The sequence below is a fragment of the Crotalus tigris genome, unplaced genomic scaffold (assembly GCF_016545835.1).
Source record: "Crotalus tigris isolate CLP2741 ecotype Arizona unplaced genomic scaffold, ASM1654583v1 scf7180000019173.45859301935:6455823, whole genome shotgun sequence".
Taxonomy (NCBI): domain Eukaryota; kingdom Metazoa; phylum Chordata; class Lepidosauria; order Squamata; family Viperidae; genus Crotalus; species Crotalus tigris.
Window position 1 is genome coordinate 4780292 of NW_024097414.1, and position 26554 is coordinate 4806845.

The window sequence follows — 26554 nt, forward strand, 5'->3', positions numbered from 1 at the left end:
ACGGCTGGGGAGGCGGACGTGGGTCCTTAAGGGACGGGGGAGGGGGGACACAAAACGCGCAGCGCCCGCAACGACAAGTTCCCCCCGCGCCGTTAAACCGCGCTGCTGGGATGGGGCGCGTCGTGGCGCGCGGCGGCCACCAGGCGGCGCTGCTCCGCTCCGGCTGCCCGGGACGTGGCGAAGCGGCCGCCTCGGCTGAAGCTGCGCTCTTAATTCGGGTGGGCTTCGCTGGCTCGCCCGGGCATGATGCCCACCGGGCGGTGGCGGAGACCCCGGCCCGGGAGGTGAGTGGCAACTCGGCGCACTTTGCAGGTGCGGGTCGTGGGGAGGGAGGGGGCGAGCGTGCAAAGTCGGGGGGGGGAGAGAAGGAGGCTGGGGTCGGTTTCCCTGGAATTGGAATTGGGGAGGTGGGGGGGGGGAGAAGAGAAGGATGCGGGGTGGGGGGAGAGAGCCAAAGACAGGATGCAATGATAGACCGGTCCTCTCCCCCCCCCCAATCCCCGCTCCCCTTCTGCACCGGGCACTCAGCTCGGATGCAGAAGCCTTGGGAGCGCTGCCTGGGAGAGACAGTGCCCCCTCCGCCCAATTGGGGCCGATGGAGTCGGAGCTAATGGGGTGGGGGGTGGTTGGGGGACTTGAGGTTGAGGAGTCCCCCCCTCCCTTGGTGAAGGCACAAAGGGAAGCGAGTGGCTGGTCGCGTGGCGTGGGTGGAGAGGGAAAGAGGGGCGGGGAGGGGGTGAGGTCAAGCCAAGTGCCAAGTCCTCAAGGAAAAGACGCGGGGGGGGGGCGTGTGTGACCCAGGTCTGTGTCCAAGAAGGGCTGGAAGTCCTTCAAAGCCGATTTAGAGGGATTAGCGCCTCCGAAGGAGACTTGGCTGGTGTTGGCGAAGGTCAACAGAAGGGAATCTCTTAGCTCAGGGTTGAAATGAGGGGTCTCTGAGCTGGGTTGTTTTCTTGCAGACGTTTCATGACCCAGCTAAGTAACATTATCAGTGCTAGAAAAGAGTGGGGAGTGGAGGAGAAGGGAAAGAAGAGAACAAGCACAAGGACTATGGGGTCCTCGGTGCTCTCTGCTGGGTCGTTTTCTTGCAGACGTTTTATGACCCACCTAGGTAACATCATCAGTGCTAGAAGGAGGGAGGTCTGCTCTCTATTTACATGTGACAGTTTCTGTAAGAAACGAGTTTGTGATGCAATGGCAGCGGTGATCAGGAGACACGAAAGAGAGAAGTTTTGTGTGTTTATTTTGCAGGAATAGCAATGCAAAGGCAATTCCCCTTTCTTTGTTTTTTGGATCCTTTTCCCCCAAATAATGTACAGGAAGAGGCTCAAGATGTTTGGGGTTTTTTTTTTGCGTTCATGAAAACTGCAGCTAAGAACGAACCCTAACCATTCCCACATACAGGGGCAAGTAGAAGCTTGCCTGGTTGTCATTGGTGACCCAACTGGGTTATGCTGGGAGGAGGCTCCTAAGGAGAACTTTTCTGCCCTCCCTCACCTCTAAAATTGAGCCCTGGGATTATCTGGCCTTGGGGTGGGCTTGGTGGTCTTTTCCGAAGGCTTTGGATCGTGTCTTTCCGCTGGATCTGGATCAAAGATTTGGAGGTGATTATCCAGCAGTTCTGATCGTTGGTTCAATCTGGGCTTTTAGGCTGCAATGTGACTAAAACGTTCCAGAGAAAGGAGGAGAAAGAATTTTACCTCTGACATTTCTGCTCCATGGAGACACAAGACGCTGGGGAGTTGTGTGTGTGTGTGTGTGTGTGTTGGAAATCAAAGCCACATTGTTATGGCAGTGAATTTTCTCTCCCTTGGCTTTTGCAGTTATTAAGAAATTTTGAAAACCGAGGAAGGTTGCTCTCAAGTCTAAGTCAAGACTGGCTTTCCAGGTTGTGTGTTTGTGTCTGGGCTTTGCAAAGAGCCAGCATACAGCTGGTGGTTTTCGGGACACATGGCGTTATTTGGGGGTAAGACCAGGAACAATTTTTCTATGATTATCATTTCCGCTGCTCCGTGCAATTGCCTAAGGACGATGGCTGTAATAAAATCTTTGTTAGGCAACCTTTGGAGACTTGTGGCCTTTGGGAAGAGCTGGAACACAAACCCAACACATTCTTTTTGTTCTTGTGTGGTGCTTTTTGAGAAGCAAAGAGCACAACAGCTCAATGGCCTGGGCCTGGACTGGAAAATCATTTAAAAATTCCTACACCCAGCGTGAATTTTTAAGCAGCCAAAATTCCAGCACCAGCAATTTGATAATTTGGGGTGGGTTTTTTTTTTTTTTTCATTTCTTTGCTCTGTTTTTAAGCTATTCAGATGATGAGATTTTCAGTTTTAGCCCACGTGGTGTGGAATGTGTTGGAAGAGAAACCGTGAAACGCCAGTCAGTTGGCACAAGCATTATAAATTTGTCGATTTTTATTTTATTTTACTTTTTAAAAAACACTGTTCTGCTCTGAAGCCTCTTAGAACAAGGCTTGGTCAGCAGAAACAAAGCAGTTTAAAAAAAAATTCAGACATTTTTGCCAGAAACATTTCTGTGACTTAGCTCAGGACTTTTGCAAGCTGACTTCCCTGGCACGGTTCTGCCCAAATGCAGATGGTCCAACTTTAAGTTTTAGGTACAGGCCATGAAAATGAGGGACGTGACCCCCCAAATTGTTCCAGATTCTGCCTCTGGATTGCACTTTATTTTGTTCAATATTTTATTATTTTTTTATAGTCACAAGTCCTTAATATTTTATCAGCAACCTATTGTCTGGGTTCCAATGTTTAGTTTACTAATAGATGTTAAACTCCTTTCTCTCTCCCTCGTTTATCTAGCCGTTGATAAAAGGTATCCCGTGTTCTAAGGTATTCTGAATCTTCTTTCTCTTTCGTTTTTAGTGTCAGTCTGTCCATTTCTCTGGATTGCACTTTTTTGATGAGATAGAAAGAGAATTATCAAAAAAGCTCAGGGAACGAAGGCCTTCATTCCACGGAATTAATTTAATTTAATGAGTGTGGCGTTTTGTTCTCCGATTGAGGGTCAATGCCTTAAAAAAGAAAGAAAGCTATGCCTTAATTTTGATCACGTGACCCTGGGGAGGTTGCAACGGTTGTAAGTGTGAAAAATGGCAATCAGTCACTCTTTTCAGTGCTCTTGTAACTTGGAACAGTCACTAAAATGTTGTTAGATCAGGTGTGGTCAGAAAATATGGCCGCCGCGAAGCTTCCATCAAGCCCAATCTGTTCCTATGCGTGTCAGAGCTTCAGTTGCACCACTGGGGCTGCCATTTTGACTTTTTTGACCTCACCTTGGCAGTCTGCTCCTCAGCTGCTTTATTTCAGATCAGGAAAGACCTGGAAAAGGATTTTATTTTTTCCAAGGATGCTTCACCCTGTTGCTGAAGGCTTCGTTTGGCCAGGGAGAGAAGGACAGGATATAAAATTTGGCAGAAAGCAAAATTTTGCTTCGGTTTCATATTTTTTTCCTCCCTCCCCCCCGGCCTTCTATTTCCTTTGCTGTTTTGGAAATAATAATGTTTTCCACATTGCGACTCTGAAATAACAGTTCCTCCCTCTCTCTTCCTCCCCCTTACATTTTCTGATCAGCTTTTTCGTTCCGCGAAGATCATGAAGGTTTCACGGATTCCCATGGACTTCGTTAAAAGAAAGAGGAAGGGGCAGGATTAGAGACGAAGGCTGCCAAATACGTTCCCTCAACCCAGTGATTGGTTGTCACGGCCATCTGCAAATGATAGCTCTTAGGAGGGTTAACAAAGCAAACATTACATTCTCTCAAATGATGATAGAATAAAAGCGGGGGAAGCAGTTACCAAAATAATATACTAGGCCTGACATAAATCGGATTTGAATACATGTCCATTATCCGGGTGGAAAATTCATATTTTTTGCAGGTTGAAGTCCTAAATTCTCCACTGTTCTATGCAGAAAACGGCCCACAGTTACTAGCTGGAGATATGAGAGAAGACAGCAGTTAGTTCTCGACTTACCAGCTGGGAAGGTTAACCAATGGCAGTCACGTGACCTCGGGACGGTGCAACTGACCTAAGTACATGTCAGTTTCTAAGCCTCTGAATTTTGATCACGCAAGGATGTAAAGACCAGTAACCTGGGAAAAAAAAAACATCCTAAACTGTAGTCACTTAAAAAAAAAATTAAATAGATTTTAAATTTATTTGCAACCTCTCTCGCCGGGAGATTACCCTAGCTGTAATTGCTGAGCGCTAAAAATGCGGTCACGTGACCCGGGGAGGAGAGGGAGACGGGGAAACTTTGGAACTGGGTCCTAAACATCTTTTTTTTTTTGGTGTGGGGGTGCGTGTGTCTGTTATAATGTCGAATGACCACTAAGCAACCCGCCGTAAGTTGAGGACTGCCTGTGTATTATTCTGCAGAACGTGGGAATATCAAAGTTTGCAGATGTTGATGGTCAAGAAGCTCCAGCAAAGTCACAAAATTTCTTCCCCTGTCTTCTCTACCCCCCCTCCTCACCCCGGTGCCTTTCCACCCGAGTTTAATGCCTCGGTTGTGCTGGAAACATTTATAAAGAATCTCACTTCAAATCCATCTCACCCAGCAAGCAGGGTGGTTCCCTTCTCCTAAAAATAGAAGCTGAGATTTTGGCGTGTAACTGTCCATCCCCTCCAGCCGTGGTCCCGCACATGGAGCAGGGGCTTGATAAAACAGCCAAGTGATGGCAGATCCCCTCCAGATTTCATTAACCTCCCATGGGGGGGAAGAAGGATCAGCTCTGCCAGTCTCGTGGCCTTGGGAACGTCTTTGGCATTCTTCGCGGAGGACAAAAAGGCCAAATATATTTAGAAAGAATCCAGAGGGAGCCTGCGGCTCTATTAGTCCCCTACCATGCTGAAGGATACCCAGAGCTCAGAATGGTTAAACACTTTGCATCCAGATAATTCTGGGTGCACAATGAAGGCAGCTGGGGACGTTGTTATAAGATAGGCAAGTCAATAAAATTATTCAGATTTGTTTGGGGAATTTTTACACGTGGCAAAATAACAAAGTTGGAAGGGACCTGGGAGGTCTGCTAGTCCAACCCACTGCTCAGGCAAGAAATCCTACACCATTTCAGACAAATGGTTGTCCAGTCTCTTGTTAAAAGCTTCCAGGGATGGAGCACCAACAACTTCTGAAGGCAGGCAGTTCCACTAATTAATTGTTCCCACTGTCAAGAAATTCCTCCTTAGTTCCAGGTTGCTTCTCTCTTTGGTTAGTTTCCATCCGTTGCTTCTTGCCCTGCCTTCAGGGGCTTTGGAGAATAAGTTGGCTCCTCTCTTCTTTGTGGCAGCTCCTCCAATACTGGAAGACTGCTATGCTATCATGTCCCCCACCCAGCCCTTCTTTTCACTAGACTAGACATACCCAATTCTGGCAACCATTCTTCAGATGTTTTAGCCTCCAGTCCTCTGGAAGGACCCATCTGCCCTTGACCCAAAATCTAGCTTTTGTTCACAGTGGGATGGAAGAAGGTCGAGGTCAGGCGAGGATTGGATCTGTGACAAGTTCTCCAGATGGTTGGCTGCCGTGTTCAACAATGTTTGCAAGGACAAAATGATTGTTTGATTTGCTGTCACATTGCTGAAAGCAACATGGGAGGGCCAGAATGACTGAGAACATTGTAATGCTCAGGAAACACCCTCTTTCAAAGGGGTTCTAGTTCAGGAGATTAATTGGGACCTGGATGATTGTTGCTAGAGCAGTGTTTATCCCAAGGTTGCCACGTTTGAAAGTCCCTGTCTTGGGTGACTTCACCAGGCTTCCTTTGGTTTTCTTGGACTGTTCTCAAAACCACGTTAGCAAACTCCCTCTGGAGCTCCAGCCAACTGTAGGCTCTAGAAGCCACCTGTGCTCCAGGATTGTTGTTCTTCTGCAGAGGTTCTATGAACCTCTGCAGTTTGTCAGCCATTTGTCTCTTGTTTTTGATCTCCTGACGACACATTGATGGCTCTGCTTTCTTTCTGTCCAGCCACTTTCCATGACACCCACCTGCGTGATGTTCTACAGATCGCCTTCAGCCATGTCGCCACCTTCCAAAAACCGATTCAAGCGACAAAGCCGGATCTTCTCCCAGGTCTTGTACCGGACCCTAAGCTACAAGGATCGCAGCTCGGTGGCCACTTATTCGGGGTCAAGCAAGGAGGATCCGTCGGAACTGTCCACCCAGGTCTCGGCCCCGGGAGTCCTCAAGATCTTTGGATGTCATGTCTGTGTGGGGACTCACTACAAGAGTGTCTTGGCCACGGCCAGCTCGTGTGCCCAGGAGCTGCTGAAAGAAGCTCTTGAGCGGTACGGACTCAGCAGGGTGGATGTGGGCCGTTACGCTCTCTGCGATGTCGTTGGGACGTTTGCTGGCTCGGAAAAGCAGTGGAAGACGGAAGGCTTGAGAATCCTGAGGGACCACGAGAAACCTCTTTTGATCCAGGAGCTTTGGAAGCCCCGGGAAGGTTTCTCTCGGAGGTTTGAGCTTCGGAAGAGGTCCGAAGTGGAGGAGATGACGGCCGAGGACAAGGACACCATCACAGCAGGTGAGCAACAGGAGAAGTTGAGAGCCGTCTCCGCAGCGGCGAGGTTTCAATATCGCAAGCCATCATCTTGTGGTTTGTTGGGTTTGAGCTTAGCATGCAAAACTGCCACGATGGGGGTGGGATGGGGGGTGGGGAGGGAAGGATATACCAACACATGGCTTAGACCTAGAGAAGGATTCAAGGATCTACCCTGGGGAAAACCTGGCGGAGACGAATTATTCAGCCAAATAGGTACGCTGAGTGAAAACCATAAGGAAGCTTTGGAAGGTGTAGCTGGAGGCTCTGGGACTTCCCATGGATTAGGCTTTGGATGAAGTGGGTGGAAGGGGAGAACATTTGGGTTGAAATCTTGGCTTGGCCAAAAGTCCTTCAAACTGGATCACTAGCCTTGTTTGTTGGTTGGTTGGTTTGACCCTAAAAGATGGATGTTTTGGCAAGCAAAGGATCAGCACTGGATCCCTTCCTTGCTGAAGGGCGAGGACTGCAATGCAGCGGTAATCCCAGCAGCATTTATTTGTAAGGCTGCAACGGTGCATACAATCGAGATGAAGGGCAGGAGGAGGAGGAGGATTGTCAGGTCCTCAGGGCTCCCTGAGCTTGGCTGTTTTCTGGCAGACGTTTCATGACCCAACTAGGCAACATCATCAGTGCTGTTGTTACCTAGTTTGGGTCATGAAACATCTGTCAGAAAACAACCAAGCTCAGGGACCAGCAGGGACCCCCCATTTCAACCCTGAGCTACAAATATTCTGCCTTAAAAAGCTGAGAACTCTTTGGGCACGCCAGAGAGAGAGGAAGGTCTTAGGGGGGTTGCAGAACCCTCTTCTAGCAGGTTGTCTGAACTTGATTCAGTCTGAAAGCCCCGTCTGGTTGCATCTGCTCACCAAGGGGAGTTTGAAGAACCAAACCTCTCAACCACAAGCCCGAGAGGCTGAAACGGGCCAATCTCTTTGAAAGCAGAAGCTGCTTGGCTGTGGTCAAGAAATACGTCCCGCTGTAGGGCCAAGTCAAACTTTGGCACAGGAGGAGTCACATCACACCCAGAAACCCATGTTTTCATTTGCAACCCAGGCCCAGCGTCCAGCGTCAGCCGTAGCAGCGTGGGAGGGAAATTCAGACCCACAGGCCAGACACAGAGAGGGATAGATTTGGCCACATCCAGGAAAAGTCCTGGTGTTTTTTTTTCCAGCAAAGCTCAGTGAGTTTCAGCAGGGTTTAACCGTCTTCTTTGGAGAGCAAAAACTCCAGAGTGGCTGTTTTCCCCCCCCCCCCCATTTTGCTTTCGTTTGGGGACCCAAAGTCAATACAGAAAGTTCCTCTCCTACAGATAAGGAAATTCAAAGTTGGCTTTCTTTAGCAGAGGAAGCTGGAGGCAGAGTGCTGAAGTTCATTTTTTTTTCTTATTTTGATTTGAGTCTTTTTCTTCATTTGGACTTGAGTCTTTTCCTTCGTAGAATGCTAAGATTGGAAGGGACCTGTAAGGTCTTCTAGTCCAACCTCCTGCTCAAAGCAGGAATCTTACACCGTCTCTGATCAAAGTTGTCCGGTCTATTTTTGAAAACTTCCAGGGATGGAGGGCCCACAACTCCAGGAGGCAAGCTAGTCCTTTGAGTAATTGTTCTCGCTGTCAGGAAATTTCTCCTTAGTTTTAGGCTCTCTCTTTCACAAACTTTCATCCATTACTTAAAATACAGGATCGATTTCTAGGGTGAACTGGCATTGTTGACAGATTATTAAGATCAGGAGAATGATGGAAGACAAAAAGATAAAACAAGCTAAAATCCTTCCAGGCTGGCCCATCCTTGAAGCTTTGCCTCTCTTCCCTCCACTCAACCTTCTGGGGACTGTCTTAATTCCAAAACTCAGGATTTTTGATCTCAGCTTTGACCCTGGGCTTGTTTTACAATGCATAGTCATCCCTCCTGCTCCCATGAAAAGCTTCAAGATCAAGAAGGTTCTTAAACAGCTTGAATCAATTGGACTCAAGAAGCTTCTTGGATGAGAAGCAAAACATTTTTCAAGAAAAAAACAAAAAAGTCCAGTTGCTCTTTGGGAAAAGCACCTTTGAGGAAACCATGACCTGGATGATTGAGAAGCTCCATAGATATTTGCTGCAAGTATCGATAACCTAATCAAAACTCAACCTAAGTTTTGCCTCCAGCTCTAGATTTAAGTTTGGACTTTCAGCTGCTCTTCCTGGGAGTCCAGAATCTTCATTGCCTGAACCTTGAGTGTCAAATGTCCACATTTTCTCCTCCACACTTCAGTTTTGCTTCTTGGGAGGGTACTTCGGCCCCTTTTTTGGTGGCCAAGTGGTCCAGCTTGACCTGAAATCGTTGCTTGTTATTGCGATAGACTATTCTGCTCTATTTGTCCTTCTTTTGCCTAATCTGGAGGCATATAAACAAATCCAGTAAGCATCTCTGGCCAATCCCTGCTCCAGTCACCTCTTTTGAGTTTCCCAGCAAAGACAGAGTTTAAAGCAAACAACAAAAAAATGTATTTGAGTACTGCAAGACCGTTCCTCACCAAATAAGGTAGATTGCTTGGTGGACTCTAAGCCGTTTCCTTTATAAATGGGCTTGGATGGTTTTCTGACCCTGATTTCTTGTTTCATCCACAAAGAAGCTGGCTCTTTTCATTCTTTCTCCACCTTCTTCCAAGGGGGGGAGGAGAGTCCCATCTCTAAATTTTGCTTCTGTCCAGGAAACGCAGAGGTTTATTATTTTTTAGTCCCCCACTCAGGGACTGTGAGAAAAACTTGAGAAATCTAGTTTGGGGAAGATAATGGAAAGTTTTATGGAAAACGGTGGTCCACCTCAAGAAGAAGGCGATATCTCACTTCTTCGGGAAAACTGCGGATAGAAGATGGGAGAAGGGATCACCAGGACCAGCTGCCCCAGAGAATGGAGGACAGAGGTAAATCCATTCAATGCATGTGTGGGTCCAAATAAAGTTGTGGGTTCACCCATACTCGAGGTGGGTGCTCCATTGCTGGAGGTCCTCAAGAAAAGATTGCACAGCCATTTTTTCCAGGATGGTAGAAGGACTCCTGCCTTGGGCAGAACATTGGAGACCTCCAAGCTCCCTGTGATTCTATCGATTATTTTTTCAGATTGGCGTAGTTGGATCCACACCCCACGTCCCAAACTCTTTTGGGGCTTCCTTCTTCAAGAGTCCACCCAGACTGCTTGAACTGTTTAGCAATAAGGTACCTTCGCTGGTCCTCCTTTGATGGTTGAAGAGCCAAGGTGTCAGAATAGGAGAAAGGAGAAGAGAGATTGCTCCTCTGGTTTTGCATGAGGCGTATATCGGACTTCTGCGTTTGCATTTACAAGCTTTGTCGTGCCCCAAGGTAGAGACACATTCTCCCTCTCTCTCCTGGAGAGACGGTGTGGAGAAGTTAATTGTTCCTTTCCTCTGCAGCTAATGCGCAGAGTCTCCACTGCAGTCGGCAAGTCCTGTCAACCAGCCAGTGTGCTGGCAAATGAGCTTGGCTTCAAGCTAGTAGGGAGACCGATACCCTGGGAAGCCCTTGGTTCAACTTTGCGGTAAGACGTTGATGCTCTTCAACCTTGTTCACTCCAGGGAAGCAGATCCGTCCTCTGCATTCAAGCTTTGGCTTATTTCCAGGGATTTGGGGAGGGAGGGAGAGCAAGAGAGGAAGAGACTTTTCCCTTTGCTTAATCCCCCCCACCCCCACCCCGTAACAGAAGGCAGGCTGGGAAAGGTTGCTGCACAAGATGTGAAATTGGATTTGTGCGTGTTTTGTGGTTCGTGTGTCAGAAGAAAGAACGGAGCTGCTGAAAGGGCAGAAGGGAACCTGGAAAAGGCTGACGGAAGGTGGGGGGGAAAGCAAAGAGAAATGCCACTTGTCTGGCCCAGCCAGATGGTCTTTTGGGGTGTGTGGGTGTGTCTCTCTGTGTGTGCAATCTCTCTTGGAATATATTTTTGGCTGTTGTTCTGCAGCATGGCTTGGGAGGGAGGCCAGAATGGAGAGCAGAAATAGGGAAACATCTTTATCCCCGGCAGCTTGATTTTGATGATGGATAAGCGGCCCCCTCCTTTTCCTTGACCGCCATCCCAAACTTTTTTTTTTGTTTCAAATGCGTATTTCCTAAAGTTAAAAAGGAATCTGCATTTCGCCAGGATGCGGCTAGTTACAAGAGGTCACAGAAGGGGCCAGCTTAGCAGGGAAAAAAAAAAAAAAAAAAAAAAACTAGAGGTCCCCAGATGTTCCTATTGAAATTGGCATGAATTTACCGCAAAAAAAAGTGGGTTGAAATGAGGTGAAGCAGCCATCTGCAAAAGGACTCCAACTTCCTCGTTCGATCTTCTCCCTGGAATTGTGGGGTGTTTTTTTTTCATTTCCTTTTAATTAAAGTCAGACCTGAGGTTTTCTCATTTCGTCATCCTGGTATTTCCCACCAGAGTTGACTTGTATTGATTCTTCTATATGTGTGTGTGTGTATATATCTATATCTATATGTCTATATCTATATATATGACATATGTATATGTATGTGTATGTATGTGTATTTGTATATATCCTATCCTATCCTATATCTGAAATTGAGTATGTTTAGTGAAGAGAAGGACATGATAGCAGTGTTCCAATATTGGAGGGGCTGCCACAAAGAAAAGGGAGTCAAGCTATTCTCCAAAGCGCCTGAAGGCAGGACAAGAAACAACGGATGGAAACTCATCAAGGAGAGAAGCAACCTAGAATTAAAGAGAAATTTCCTGACAGTTAGAACAATTAATCAGTGGAACAACCTGCCTCCAGAAGTTGTGGGTGCTCTAACACTGGAGGTTTTTAAGAAAAGATTGGACAGCCATTTGTCTGAAATGGTATAGGGTTTGGACTAGAAGACCTCCAAGGTTCCTTCCAACTCTATTATTCTGAAATAATGTCTAGCACTGTTCTTCACAATCAGGGCTCAGAGTTGATAATTTGACAGAAGTGGACCTTGAAATAAATTCAAGTCTTCTAGAGACTTCATGAATATGTCCATGACATTCCCTTGGCAACAGTATAGAAATCTTATCTGTGCCTTCTTCATGGATGTTGTTTCAATGTCCATCTTGCAGTCTGAAGATCTCTTGAGGTTCCTCAGGCTTCCTGCTTCATTTTAAAGACCAGCCAGGATCAATGAGGAGCATCTGTTTAGCTGGGTCCTTCATCCCAACCAACTGGGAAGTAACGGAGGTGGGATAAGGGGTTCCTGATGGAATTCCTTGCTTCAAGGAGGGATGATGACCAGCTATCCAGATGGATCTTAGTTGCGTCTGTACGGAGCCTCCAAGGTTAGGAGAAATGCATTATGAGTAAGAAAAGAAGCATCCGGGCCCTAGAGGGCAAGACAGGATGTTGGCTTAGATGGTGCAGATGGTTAGATGGGTCTTATCTGCCAACTTTCTTCTCCTTCACCCCCAGGAATTAATGCCCAGGCTCGGAAGCTCCAGCGCAACCGGACCAAAGGCACCATGACCCTCTTGGCAGCTTGCCATACTTCGCCCCCCAGCCTTAGGCGCACTGTCAGCGAGACCAGCCTTAGCCAAGCAGGCCTCCCGGAGGACCAGAAAAAGGAGGGGCCTCTTCGGCGGCACTACTCCACACTGCCGGAGACCCTCCGATGCATGGAGGGGGTGCCAGACGGGCGGGCATCTGCCGCCACTGAAGAGGCAAACGGAAGCAGCACCTTGAGGCTCTCCCTCTATCAGTCCCCACATCTTCTGCTCCTGCAGGGATACAGCCAGCAACATGTAAGTGTCCCCTCTTACCTAAGCCAGCCTTTTTCAAGCTGCCCCCCTGCTAGATGCCTTGGACTGCACCTCCCATTATCCCCAGCCAACTCCCAGGTGTGTTGGAAAGCCATGGCCATGATTGATGGTGGCCAGGATGCTCCTCTGCCTTGGAGTTTTCTAGATTGCAACAAGAGCTCCCTAGCCAGCTTCTGTGACCCCTTCCTTTCAGAAGAGTAGGACTGTAACTCCCATGTTCCCCAGCCAGACTTCTTCCCCATCCTGCTATTCTCTAGATCAGGGGTCTTCAAACTTGGCCTTTTTATGACTTGTGGACTTCAACTCCCAGAATTCCTCAGCCAGCCCTGGCTGGATGAGGAATTCTGGGAGTTGAAGCCCACAAGTCTTAAAGTTGCCAAGTTTGAAGACCACTGCTCTGGATCCATACCTTTGCCATTCTTCTCAATCGCCTCCCTTCTCAGCCAGCATCCCCTCCATCCAACCCCAGGAGATTGTCCACCATCCCAGCAGGTGATCCTTCATCTGTGTGGAGGAGGGAAGTTCTAAGTTGCTTTTGGTAGCCCCCTTGTTGGGCTGTGAAAGGGAAGTCCCCCCCCTGAACGTGGCATGAGGGTCCCCCCAGTCAGAACAGGTTGCCCTGAGCTCGGCCCTGTCTACCTGCTTTGTGTGTTGGACTCTGTAGGACAGTCTGGTGTACCTGTTGAACCGCGAGCAGCACACAGTTGGCCAAAGGACTCAAGCCAGCAAGCCAAGTATTAGCCTTTCGGCACCGGACATCCTTCCTCTCCATTGTTCCATCCGGCGGGTGAAGCTGCCCAGCCGTTCTCACCACCGCTCCGAAGAGAGACTCATCTTGGAACCCATCCCTGGCGCCAGCGTCTCCATCAACTTCTCCGAGGTGGGAAAGACGGTGGTCCTCCGTCACGGGGACCTCATCTCCCTTGGCCTCTCCTACTTGTTCCTCTACAAGGACCCTCTGAAAACTCAGCTGCTGCCCACCCAGACGCTGGTGAGGCTGAAAGCCCTGCGCCGGGCTTCTGAAGCTGAGCTGTCATCCACCTGCAAGATGTGTGGCACCCATTTCAAAGACAAGGCCTCTTCTTCTTCCAAAAAGCAGGATGTCCAGTCCTACTCTGGCCGGAAGAACGGCCGGAGAAAGCTACAGCTGGAGTTTGACAAGGCCAACGAAGATCTCTTGCTGAGAAGAGTCATGACGCTCATCGAACCCACAGGAGATGACCACAAGTTGGCGCCGGCCTTTTTACTGTGTCTCTGCATCCAGCACTCGGCCACCCGTTTTCGGCTGGGAGACTTTGGGCAGCTGCTCCTCAAGGCAACGAAAATGATCCAGAGGAGCGTGTGGGTCAGTAGATTGGTTAGAGAAGGAGAAAACGGGAGGATTGGCAATTTGGGGGTTTGATGGTGGGACATTTTTAGTCCTTGTCAGTTTCAATCTGTTTTCACTCCCTCTCTTTCTCTCTCATATCCAAGGGGTCCTTGGTGCTCTCTGAACTTGGCTGTTTCATTGCAGATGTTTCATGACCCAACTAGGTAACATCATCAGTGCTAGAAGGGAGTGTGGTTTGCAGAGTGGAGAAGGAGGAGGATTATGGGGTCCTTGGTGCTTTCTGAGCTTGGTGGTTTTCTTGCAGACGTTTCATGACCCAATTCGGGAACATCATCAATGCTAGAAGGGAGTGGGGTTTGAGAATTAAGAATGGGGAGACGTGGAGAAGACTGTGGGGTTCTTGGTGCTCTCTGAGCTTGGTTGTTTTTTTTTGCAGATGTTTCTTTCCCCAACTAGGTAACATCATCAGTGCTAGAAGGAAGGGGTTTGCAGAGAGGAGGAGGAGGACAGCTGTGGGGTCCTTGGTACTGTGGGTTTATATAGAAACGGCTTGCTCAGTCAGTGTTGATGGGAATCTTCTTGGTGGTTCGTTGACACTAGGCTCTTATTTACTGTTTGTTTGTCTGAGCTGATAGTTCCTTGATTGGGGTATTGTTTACTGCTAGGGGTTAAGACTCCCACCAATACTGACAAGGCAAATGACTTGTACATAAAGAGAGAGGCAACTCCACACTCCCTTACACTGAAGATGTTTCATTCCCAGTTGGGTAATGAAATGTCTGCAGCAAAACAACCCAACTCAGAGAGCACCAAGGACCCCTCATTTCAACCCTGAGCTACACATATATGATCTCCTGTTGGTGCCTCTCTGATCTTCAAGGTTCCTTTCCATTCTTTCCAGGTCAAAATTTGCATGGTATTTTTTCAGAAAATGCAAATTACACAGCTCGCACGAAGATCCTCATTTTTGTACTCGGTTCATGGTAAAACTTCATTGTGTGTGTTCCGGTTCTCAAAATATGCACCATTTATCAGTTTTGCTCTTTTTCAAAAAGCTGTTGCGGTTGGCGCGACAACCTCAAATTCAAAATGGTGTTTTTTTTGAGATCAAAACACTTTCAGAGTGATCAAAGCAGCCTCTTTGACGTGCCAAGCGCTCATGTCAAACTTGAAGGCAGCGTTTTGAATTAAGAGCCAGGCGTTTTGACTTCCAGACCGTTTGAGGTTGAAATAATTTGCAGGGCCCTGCACTGAATGGAATCTGCATTTTAATTGCCACACTCATCTAGGCAGCGTGAATTGGGTTGGTTTTCATAAAAATGTAGATGAAATCTTTCGTTATCCTCATAACAGCTACCAGAATGGAATGTGTGGTCCAGCAGCTAGAAATCTTCGAAAAGAACGTTAATTCTTGCACATAAATGGTGCTGTTTTGCTTATCCCATGCAATGGAACCCATACGTTCCCGGAGCCTGGAGATCACAGATAGCTTTGTCCATTTCTGTAGATCACTGGCACAGATTTTAATTTTTTAAAATTTGTTCCTATGTGCTTTCTGATTCTAGGAGAAAACAAACGAGCTTGCAGAGAAACAATCCTTACAGTAAGTGCTCTGTATTCGTATTTCTTTCAAGAAGAGTTGAACAGTGATTCATATTTCTATATTATCTGTGTGTAAGGGTGTAGGTCTGTACATATGTTGTGTATAGCATGTTTAAATGTGTGTTATGTATGTGTACGCTTTGAGGGCAAGCAACTCAATTTCATTTTTAATGTGGGCCATTGTGCCCACAGTAAAAAATGACAATAAAGGTCTAAGCCATCTTAGACTCCTTTTAATTCTTGGTCTGTTTTGTCAGCCAGGATCCAGCGTCGCTTTCCCGCTTTACCATCACAGACCTTCTCCCCGACCTTCAGCATGTGCTTTTCTGGATGTCCAACTCCATCGAAATCCTGTATTTCATTCAGCAGAAATCCCCCGTTTACATCCAGAACATGGAAGAAGAGCTGGACATCAAGGGTAAGTGGAGGAATGTCCATCCATGGAGTTGAGGTGTCACTAAGAGATTCCTCAAAATTTTGATTCAGAACGTTGAGTAGAACTTGACTTTCACCCAGTGCCATTGGGGAAGCTGGTGGCCCTCTAAATATTCCTGAACTCCACTTCCTTCCATCCTCAGCCATTTTGGATGAGAAAGCGGTATATAAGTCTCGCAAATAAATAAATAAATAAATAAATTTGAAATGTCCCTTGATTTCTTTAATTGCAATCCACCTGGAGATCTATTGTGATTAAGCCGGTGGAGGATCACTAGTTCCCTATCTCTGCTGTGCAAGCAACCAATTTATGGGCCACCAGCTGGACCACGAAAGGTCCTACAAGGCAAACCACGTGCATCTTTTTCTCCTTTGGGGTTGTCCAGCCAAAGAGAAATCCCCACTCAGCTTAACAGAAATAATTCCCAAGCTTGAGTTGGATGAACACTGGCTGGTTGACCTTGTGTTATCTTGGGTACTTCTCCTCTTCCCTCCCCCCGCCCAGCTTCATCCCAAAGGGAAAAAGAGAGCAAACAAACCATGTTCTGGACGGCTTCCATGTTTTTGTCCTATCTCAGTTCCCATGCTGATAGTACAGCGAAGAAGGTCAAGGGAAGAGAATTAAATTCCACTGAAAATTCAGCTTCAATCAGTGGATTCAATCCAATCCCTCCCCCCCCACCCCCTCAAAGTAGAAAGCTAGCATGTCAGGAGGAAGAAGACTTCTAAAAGTTGGCTTCTGAGTTGAGCTGATCCAGAAGTCTGATTCTGAAATCTCCACATAGAGGTTTATCTTTCTTTCCCCACAGGTTCCAAGGAATCCCTCTTCTCCTTGACCATCACAGCCAGTGAGGAAGCCATGACAGTTCTTGAGGAAGTGATCATGTACACCTTTCAGCAGTGTGTTTATTACATCTCCAAGGTACGTCAACCCGAAGTGGCTCCAGGGAGTCAGGAAAATGGGGATGTTTGCGGAGTCCCTTCCCTCTTTCCTAACTAAAGAATTAGCTAAAACAGGAAGGTATGTTTTGCAAGAAGAAACCAAACCCATGTTTGAGACTAGCTTTTTCCCTGCAAGGCTGAGGATCAGTTAGAGGAATTAGATCCCCCGTCTTGGTGTGAATGATACGGGCTGAAAAACTCAGGAATTTTGTTGGTTGATCTTGGCCGTTCTTACAAAAGTTCAGTTGGGCTGTACATGGACGGTAGACTTCAGGAGATTTCAGTATTGCAAATTAAACAAGGGAAGCGAGACTTGCAAAAGTGGGCCACCAGCGGTTCTCCAGATGTTCCTGCATCACAATTTCCATCAGCCACTGCCAGCAACAAATAAGAATCCGAGACTGGGCCTGTCGTTGCTTCTGGCCCAGCAAGCAAGGACTATCCCTTCAGAGCTTCGAGAGAAAGTAACATGTGACAGAACTGGATTCTTCAAGGCATATTATGAATTTGTGACTGTCTTCTTTGCCCGTCCTGTGTTTGTAGACTAATAGGGCACAACAGGAAATGTTCCCATGTTGTGGCCAAGAAAAACAGCACATCTGCCTCCATTGGGTCACCAGAAATCCCTTTCAGCTTGACGGAGAGTTTCTGCTTTCAGAAGCTAAGAACTTTTCTTATGCTCGCGATGGGACTCTCCTTTCATGAATGGCTGAAATGGGCAAAGATCTCCTTGCTGAGTTCCTGGTTCCTCACCGGTCCAGGAGGGGAAAACAGAGCTGTTGGAAAAGAGTCTGATTGTACACCACAAGGAAAGAAGGGAGGGAGAAAGACCAAGGAGTCGTGAAAGGAGAAACATCTGGACAGCTTCCCAAGTTGGGGGAGGCTCCCATTTCACCCCATGCTGGGAGTCAGTCCAGAAAGGGTTGAGTTCCTTCTTGGGGCAGGACGTCACCCTGTCCTTCAGACAGAAGTCTCCTTTCTTCCCTTTTGCACAACAGGCTGCTCTGTTTGGGTTTGTTCCTCCCCATCTTCGGGGGGAGGGCAGAGATTCCTTCTGCTTGGGGGGGAGCGAAGGGGGCAGAGCAGATTTGAGAGCATGTCCTGAGGCGCGGGAAGGGCCTCCATCCGAAATTTTTGCAGCATAGCAGAAATATAAGCGAGAGGAGACGAGTGCCTCCCAGGAATTTGCAATCCAGATGTTAGATGGAATAGTAGAGGCAGCAGAAGAGAGAAGCCAATTGCTGCATTAAGACACAAACAAAAACAAAAACCTTAAATGCATTTTTTTTCCTCTTTGCAGAAACAAATAAGATCAGGAGGCGGGGTGGGGGTGACCTTGAAGCCTAGGCAAAACCCAGATGGAAAACTGAGCTGGAACACAAGAAGGGCATCACCTGAGGGTTCACCTTTGCATCTACCTGAGCTGCGCTCACAATTAGAATAGAGCTGGAAGGGACCTTGGAGGTCTTCTAGTCCAACCCCCTGCTGAAGCAGGAGACCCTATACCATTCCAGACAAGTGGCTGTCCAGTCTCTTCTTAAAAACCTCCAGTGATAAAGCACCCACAGTGTCTGAAGGCAAGCCGTCCCACTGGTTAACTTTCACTGTTAGGAAGCTTCTCCTTAATTCCAGGTTGCTTCTCTCCTTGATGAGTTTCCATCCATTGTGTCTTGTCTTGCCTAAGTTGACCCCCCTCCTCTTTGTGGCAGCCCCTTAAATACTGGAACACTGCTATCATGTCATCCCCCAGTCCTTCTTTTCTTTAAACTAGCCAAACTCAATTCCTGCAACCGTTCTTCATATGTTTTAGTCTCCCGATCCAATTCAACACCTCCTGTTTCTTATTTCTCCTTCTTCTCTCTGTCCCTCTTTCACAGTCCCTTTATGTGGCTTTGCCCCCGTTATTGGAGTGTAACCCCTTTCAAAGTGAAGGCCAGGATGGCTGGGTCTCCTCTCCTCAGTTGCCCAAGGAAATCCGCAAAGTGGTTCTGATTTACCAAGCCGCCCTGGACCTTCTCCATCAGTACGATGTCCATCCTGAAGTCACCTCCCAGATGTTTGCCTACCTCTTCTTCTTCTCCAACACCCTCCTCTTCAACCAGCTCATGGAAAAAGGTGAGTGGCTTCCCACCAAGGCAAGGACAGTTGGGTCATCCTGGCTTGGGGAACTCATAAAACCACGGGGCACTTTGCTCCGTCTCCCAGTGACCTGCAACGCAAGGATCTCCTTTTCCTTCTGTGGAACTTGAAAGACTCTGGAAATACGTCGGTCAGGTGTGGCTGATCCATTCCTTGTCCCTACTCTCTCTGGCCCAGGTTCTTCTCTGGGCTGTTTCCACTGGTCGAAAGGGGTCAGGATACGGGCTACCTTACATCTCCTTCTGGAATGGGCCCAGAGCGTGGGCCTGGGGCCGTTAGCTGACCAGTTCTTCATCAAGCTCTCCAGCATCGCCAGCCTGTTAGCCATGCCAAATTCTCAGCTGCTGCAGGTGAGTGTGTAGACGAGGGTGAGTTATGCCTGGCTGACCACATATTGAAGGCCACACAGTCGAAAACATGGAAATATTTTTTAAGCAGGTTTTCCATTCCTGCATTTGTAGGGATCGGAAACACGGCTTTCGGGGAAGCTTTCCCCAAACCTGCACGTTAGCCCAACTGAAACAACTTAGAAATAAACAGAATTTAAAAAAAGAAAGCTTATCCGAGGCTTCCTTACTTTGCTCAGATGACCTGGCCAGTTTTGAGAAGTGAATTTCCTGCCTTGAACGCAGCACAGCTCCATCACATTTTGATGCAGTACCAGACTTCATCTGCCATGGGGTGTGTCTCTGCATGGCAACCCAGCAACAGTGATGCTCTTGCAGCTGTGAGGACAGGTGAGGCTTCAGATATTATGAGGCTGGGCTGGTTGACCTGGAAAACCTCAGGCTAGAACCCTGGAGAAGCTTTAGCAGAAGGTCCATTAACATGTTGTTCCAAACCTGGAGGTTTCCAAGACAAGCTGAGGTTCAGTTTGTGAAATTACATGGTTTTCAGAGGTGCACCCTGGAGATGGGGTGGGTGGGTGGGTGGAACAGCTGGATCTTGGGGCCAAAGGGGTTCCACTCAGCCTGGCAGATGTTTATAGGCCCCAAACCTCCCTCCCAAATGGAGTCTTTGGCACTGCCCCATTTTGGACTTGACATGAAAAGCTGGATGGGGTGTTGAGTTGAGGGACGTTGTACCCGACATAGTCTAGGACAGGGGTAGGCAACCTTGGCTCTTTTATGACTCGTGGACCTCATCTCCCAGAATTCCTGAGCCAACCATGCTGGCTCAGGAATTCTGGGAGTTGAAGTTTGCCTACCCCTGGTCTAGGAACAATGTGGATTCAAGCACAGATTGAAACAAAATGGTTTGATGGGAGGGCTGTCCCTTGCAGATGACATTATGGAATCTTTTGATAACCATCCACCCATCATGCTGCCCACTGGAGGGTTCAAGGTGGACCTGGAGACCGATCATCTTGATGACAATGTCTACCGCCACCTTCTGTACATCCGCCATTTCCTGTGGAGCCTACGCAGCAAAAGTCCCCACTCCAGTGACTCTCTGGAGGCAGAACCCCCAAAGGTAACCCCACTCTTTAGTTTTGATGGATTTCAAAAATTCTGCTTCAGCAGAATGTCAATCTTATAGAAGCATAGTCTCCTTTGAGTTCAGTTGGATTGGAGGCTATGCCAAGGATAATGTGGGACATTGGTAGAAATGTCCTGAAGTGGGAGAAAAACATAAAATAATTTTTTTGAAGGAGAAGAATAATTTTTTGGGGTGGAACATAGTCTGGATTCCCAGGAGGGGGTGGAGAGCTGCATTCCAGAGGACCAAGAGACTGCAAAGTTTAGATAGATTGGTTGGGAGAAAGAGAATCAAGATAGGTCCTCCTTAGAAGTTCTCAAGAGTGTACTTTTATTGATGCAAGTAGTTGCCTTAGCTTGGCAAGATTCTGTCTGTAGGTGAGGAACAATAAAAGAATCTGCTCAGAAGAACCTCAATGTGTCTTTCTTGGTTTTTGGAGCCTGATATTTTTCTTTGTTTTCCTACTATTTTCTTAAAGACGGAAACAATCAGCTGCCAAGTGACCCCTCCAGCAGAGTCTGAGACAATAGTTGGATCAGTTGAGAGTGCCTTTGACTGGACAAATGGCAGGCAGATGATGAACTGTGAGAAGCTAAAGATGGGGGAGAACGTCTCCCAGGTCACTGGGACCAACCTATCCATCCCAGACTATGGGACTGGTGAAACACAGCTAGCTAAGACCCTCCAACAGCACCATCTTGAGAGACCAAAGGGGAAGAACGGGACTAAGGCGGTCACTGTGTCCATGGACTCTTCTTGTTTGCTGACCCCGCCCAACACACCCCTAATCTTTGACTCCATTGGTCGGGAATTGTCCCCAGAAACTACTCCTGGGAAGGACATCCCAGAGCCTCGGAGGAATGGACTCAATGGCACCAAAACCCCAATCCAGGAAGGTATGAAGGATTGTTAATTAGGATGGGATGGCGAACAGTTTGACCTTCAAGATGAGGAGACTGTTGAAAGGAAACCACTAAAGGAGAATACGGGTCCTAGGTGCTCTCTGAGCTTGGTTGTTTTCTTGCAGAGGTTTCATTACTCAAACTAGGTAACATCTTCAGTGCTAGGAGGAGGGAGGTTTGCACAGAGGAGGATGAGGAGGAGATCTTTGGGGTCCTTGGTGCTCTCTGAGCTTGGTGGTTTTCTTGCAGACGTTTCGTGACCCAATTAGATAACATCATCAGTGCTAGAAGGAAGTGGGTTTGCAGAGAGGAGGAGGAAGGGGGCAGCAGGAGGAGGAGGAGGACTGTGAGGTCCTAGGTGCTCTCTAAGGTTGGTTGTTGCCTTGCAGGCCTTTCATGACCCAACTAGGTAACATCATCAGATGTTAGGGGATGAAACGTGTGCAAGAGAACAACAAAGATTTACAATGCTTTCCCAGCAATGTGGCAGGAAGTTATTCTTTTGAGGAGCTGCAAATCTGGTTTCATTTAGGCGTGCTTTTTGCAAATCTCTGACATTATTATAATGGTGATAATTACCTGCTGCTGCTTTTATAAAAATTGCTGGGCTAATGTTTCTTCAGTGCTTTGGGCCATTTTCAGTGGGGGCGGAGGCTCTGCACTCTGTATCCCACTGTGCTAATTGCGCCCAAAGCAGCCTTATCCGTCTTAGTAGAGAAAGGGGGCAGAAATGGAAACAAAATGCAGGAATAGAACACAACCCACTCCACCCCTGTGGAGGAAAGCTCAACATTCCCAGTGATTATACAGGTTAGAAATCCAGCTAGATCCAGGTTGGGGGAGGATGGCTTATGAAATTCAAAGGAGCTGACAATAGTGTGTGATGTTTATAAAAGCAGAATCGGGTTACTTTTTCTCTCCTTGGCCTCAGGATCTTCTCCCACGCCCTACGACTTTCCTACTCCGGCTTCTTCGAATCGCAGCTCAGCCACTGATGATTTTTGCTACGTCTTTGTGGTGGAACTGGAAAAGGGGCCCATCGGTTTGGGGATGGGGCTGATCGACGGCTTGGTGAGTAGGTCTTCTGGGTGAAGTGATACAAAGTGAGGACCGCAAGGGGTAGCTTCCAGGAGCTGTGGTTGATAGCTCCCACATTTCTCTCTGCTAGCCCTGGTCCCTGACATGGAGGGAAGGTGTAGCTGAACAACATTTGTTGGTTCGATGGCCTTTCTTGAATTAGTGCTCTGCAGATGTGCAGGACTAGAATTTGTATCTTCCTCCTACCACTGTAGCCAGTGGGAATTCCAGTCCATCCCACTTGGAGACTGCTGGATTGAGGAAGGACTCCAAAATACGTCTGTTTTAGGAAGGAAGGATGGAATTAAGGTAGCACAGAAGATCTGGAACTTCTCAACTGTGATGTCCTGGGTTCTTCTCTCTCTCTTAATTACTCTGCTTGTGGCTGAACTGGTATATTGGAACTTACTCATGTTCTTCTGCTCTTCTGTCCTCTGTCTTGCAGCATACCCCTTTAAGTTCTCCTGGGATCTACATTCGGACTTTGATCCAAGACAGCCCAGCAGCAGCAGATGGCAGACTCTCCATTGGGGACCGCATCCTTGCTGTTAACGGCACAAGCCTCATTGGCTCTCATTACCAGAGGTACAGGCAAAGTAAGGTTGATGGGTTTTGCAGGACACCCATCTCTGACGGTGTCTTCTCTCTGGTGGCTTTTGAAAAGAGAATTCTGCAACTGTAGTCCGGAGATCTTTGGAGGCAACCCAATTTGGGAGCATGTGCTATCCCAGGTCCATCCTTGCTAGTTGGTTTTAATTTCCTTTCTCCCCAGTGGAAATATCGAACATCCCTCGCAAATCTTGAATTTGGGGATAAACTTATTTCTGGGACTGTATGTGAAAAAGATCAAACTCCGTACACAGACGATCAAAACACTGCATGATTCAGTTTTCAAGATGCAGCCTAGAGATACAGACCCTTCATATTCCAGAGACAAATTGTAGATTTCTGTAGCCTTTAATGGGTGGAGCTTCATCCTACAGATGCCCATCGCAATGGATGAAAGTCTCATGGGAGAAGGTAGCTCAGGGTTCTCTCATCCTTTTCAGTTGTTTTTTTTTTCTTTCAGCGCTGTAGACCTCATTCGATCTGGGGGGAAGAAACTGCGCTTCCTGGTGGCCAAGTCTGATCTGGAAGTCGCCAAGAAGATCAGCTATAGTTCTTCCCCTTCTCCGTAAAAAAAAAAACCTGGTCAAAAGCATCCTTCGGCATTCATCTACCGTTGAAGGTTCTCAAGGGTAGCGGAGTAAGCTTGGTAGGACCATCAGCAGTCGACACACTGGGAAGTTCAGAACGCTGCCTGGAGTTGCAATTGGTCAATTTGTGTGTATGTGTGGGGAGGGGGGCACAGCGTCATGGTATCCTGAGACCCAGAGGTTTCCCACCAAGTGCCCCAGTACTGACTACAAAGCATTTTTCAATAGGACATGAAAAAGTTGATCTTCTAGCAACTTCCAAGTACTGGAATTCAGAACAAGCTAACCCCTCCTTGCTTTGCTTTGCAGTGAATTCCATCTGTGTCACACAGTCCTTTTAATACAAAGTTTGCAAGGTTCCCAGCTGGTTACTTGGGATCTGCTGCTGCTAAGGACTTCACTGGTTGCAGATATCTTGCCCACTGTACCAATTGATGTTTGTTGCAATGACTGATCAAGTGAACGGACTTTAAGGATACAGTACTGATACGGACTTTAAGGATACAGCCCTTGGAGGCTCTGAAGCTTTCAGTTCTGGTTTTTGCCCTAATGGTCTCTGTATTCAGCTCAGAATGGTCTGGAACCAGCTGCCTGCTGCGGGGTGTGGAAATCAAATTAGGAGCATTTTAACGAGGTTTGGGAAATAATAATTGCATGCCGGTAACCAAAGATGGATGCTTTATAAAAACATTCCCTTCCTCCGGTTAAGTAAGAAGGGAATGTTGCTATGTACGTAAGGGAAAATGGGCTATTTAAACAAAAATAGAATGGGCGGTTTTCTCTTGCTAGTATGGCTACTTTGCATACAGGATTTCTCTCTTTGGATCATCCGTGGGATAAACCAAAAGCAATAAGAAGGATAGCTCTGAAAAATGACGTCACAGGAATTCTGAGTTGGGATTAGAGTTGGATGAAGACCCCTCCTGGTTGATCATTCTTAATTTAGCCAATCTCACAGGGCTTTCCAGTAAAGTTATCGTATCTGAGAGTGTACATGATGATGTAGATTGCTACCTAAAGTCACTTGAGATTGGAGAAAAAAAAGACAGACAGAAAGAAAAAAGAGGGAAGGAAAGAAGGAAGGAAAGAAAGAGAAAGAAGAGGGAAGAAAGGGAAAGAAAGAGGAAGGAAGGAAAGAGAGAAAAGAGAAAAAGATAAATTTGGGCTGCACTAATCGAGATTACCACTAGACGGCAGCAGATACACAACACAGTAAATCTCTGCTGCCATCCAGTGGCTGTCCAGAGTGCAGCAGTCAGCCTTCTGGTACAGGAGCAGAAGGCTGCCTTCTAATGTCACCTGCTTTGATCAGGACATTCCATTTGGGGGCTTCTCAGACCGAACTCATTGATGAGCTTCGCCAGCGTCTGAAAGACAAGCGGCCAACGCCTGGGCAGGTGATGACATTCAAGTATGACTAGACTCAAATTCAAAGATTTTCCTCTTAGGAACATCAGATGGTTCGAATTGCTGAGGACCAACAGCCAAGAGCCTCGCTCGGCTCTTCCAACCGTCTATGGATGCCAAGACCAACAATCGGGTGGCTGCCACTTTGGCGAGGCCGTGCTGCCCCCTGCTGGGCTGCCGAGTCCCTTTGCAATCCAAAAGGGGAGGCTGGGGAAGAGCTTCCAACCCAGACAAAGGCAGACAGGATTGGTGGCCAGTAGTAACGCTGCAAAAATAATTCCTGAAATAAAGTGGGTTTTAATTGCTTAGCTACCCACTCTCTTCCGGGCTGCTTGCCAAGGACTGCAGGAGAAGTAGAAAATTAAGATCGTGGCATCGAAAAGGTCAGCGTTGCCCAATCGTGGTGCTTCCCAGATGCTTGCTTGAAGGCGCCAAAATCTTCAAGATCAGGAGATCAGTGCTACTTGGGGCCTGGCCTGGCAAGCAGCTGGGGAGGATGGGTTGGGGAACATTGGAAGAATATAATCTCAACGTGTGATCTGATAGGTGGAGGAAACCAGAGTTGGCCCAGGGATCCTCCTCAAGACATCAAATTCACCTGTTCTACTGGCTTACAAAATCCATCTGCACTACTGGCTTGAAAAAAAAAAGACCCATAGAAGTGGATGATGGTCTAAAATGGTGTTGGCAATCCTCCAAATTTGCTGGGTATTTTGTTCTTTCCAGCCCTTCAGCCAAGCTAAGGGTTGTTTTGTTCCATGCTAATGCCATGTTCTTTGTAGGCCTGCAATCGATTGCCTATCTCTTCTATTGATCTCCAGCGAACAAAAATTTGGGAGGATCTATGTGGCTCTCCCACTGTTCCTGAATCACAGATTCCATCCCCTCCCTCATAGATCTGATGACACTGACAGAACAAGATCCAGAGGGTCAACCGATTGATTGTGAACTTCCTCATAAGCACAAAGTCCTTCTGCTTCTAAGGACACATGAGGAAGAGAAGTAGTACCCTTACGTACCACCATAATAAACCAGGGGTGTCTCCAACCTTGGCAACTTTTAAGACTTGTGCACTTCAGTGCCCAGAATTCCTGGCTGGCTGTGGAATTCTGGGTCTTGGAAGTCTGCAAGTCTTCAAGTTGCCAAGGTTGGAGACCCCTGCCATCAACCATGAATGCCTCTGCCTGGGCAAATTCCTCCACCATTTCCTGAAAGCTGAAGAGGGAGATAAAAGAGGTTGCCACTCATTTTCCAGAGAATGTGAATCTTTGGCTTGTAAGAATTAAGGGCAGCTGCCTTTTTGCGTTTGTGTTTCTTCATCTGCTCTGTGTCAACGCTGCAAATACTGTATATTCTTGCTTTGACAAAATATGCAAAACTGTCTGGTATTTTGAGAGTTAATGCAGAGCAGAGGAGGGAGGAGGGAAAAGCCCGGGAAACAGAAGGGAAGTGAATCTTTGCCCTTCAAGTTAATTGGAAGATGTGAATTATAACCCCAAAATAAGGGAGGGAAAATGCCTGGAATGTTATTAGTCAGACACATGACACTCTGCATCTTGCAGGTGGGTGGGGAATGTATATAATTCTAATACTGCAAAGGACTCTAGTGGGCGGATTCGAACCGTTCCCTTCTGTGTCTAAAGACGGGATGAAGTAAAATAAGAACATCACAGATCCTTGTGTCCAAGTCTGTGCTTCCAAACTCGTGTAA

At 47.4% G+C, this 26554-nt stretch overlaps 1 protein-coding gene across 5 annotated transcripts; it reads left to right on the top strand.

The window, feature by feature from the left end:
- Nucleotides 1-74: 74 nt before the first annotated feature.
- On the top strand, nt 75-26515 carry RADIL (Rap associating with DIL domain). 5 transcript variants are annotated; one of them, XM_039360392.1, is made up of 15 exons: nt 75-284; nt 5992-6550; nt 11988-12316; nt 12999-13679; nt 15230-15267; nt 15524-15684; nt 16511-16623; nt 18521-18758; nt 18960-19132; nt 19369-19519; nt 20065-20255; nt 20740-21157; nt 22095-22234; nt 22686-22825; nt 23310-26515. In XM_039360392.1, the coding sequence occupies exons 1-15, from the start codon at nt 111-113 to the stop codon at nt 23416-23418; spliced, it is 3615 nt and encodes a 1204-aa protein (XP_039216326.1). In that variant the 5' UTR covers nt 75-110; the 3' UTR covers nt 23419-26515. The 5 variants fall into 5 exon arrangements, with proteins under 5 accessions (XP_039216326.1, XP_039216327.1, XP_039216329.1 ...); XM_039360393.1 differs by having other exon boundaries at nt 141-312; XM_039360395.1 differs by lacking the exon at nt 75-284 and adding an exon at nt 1054-1111.
- Nucleotides 26516-26554: the final 39 nt, after the last annotated feature.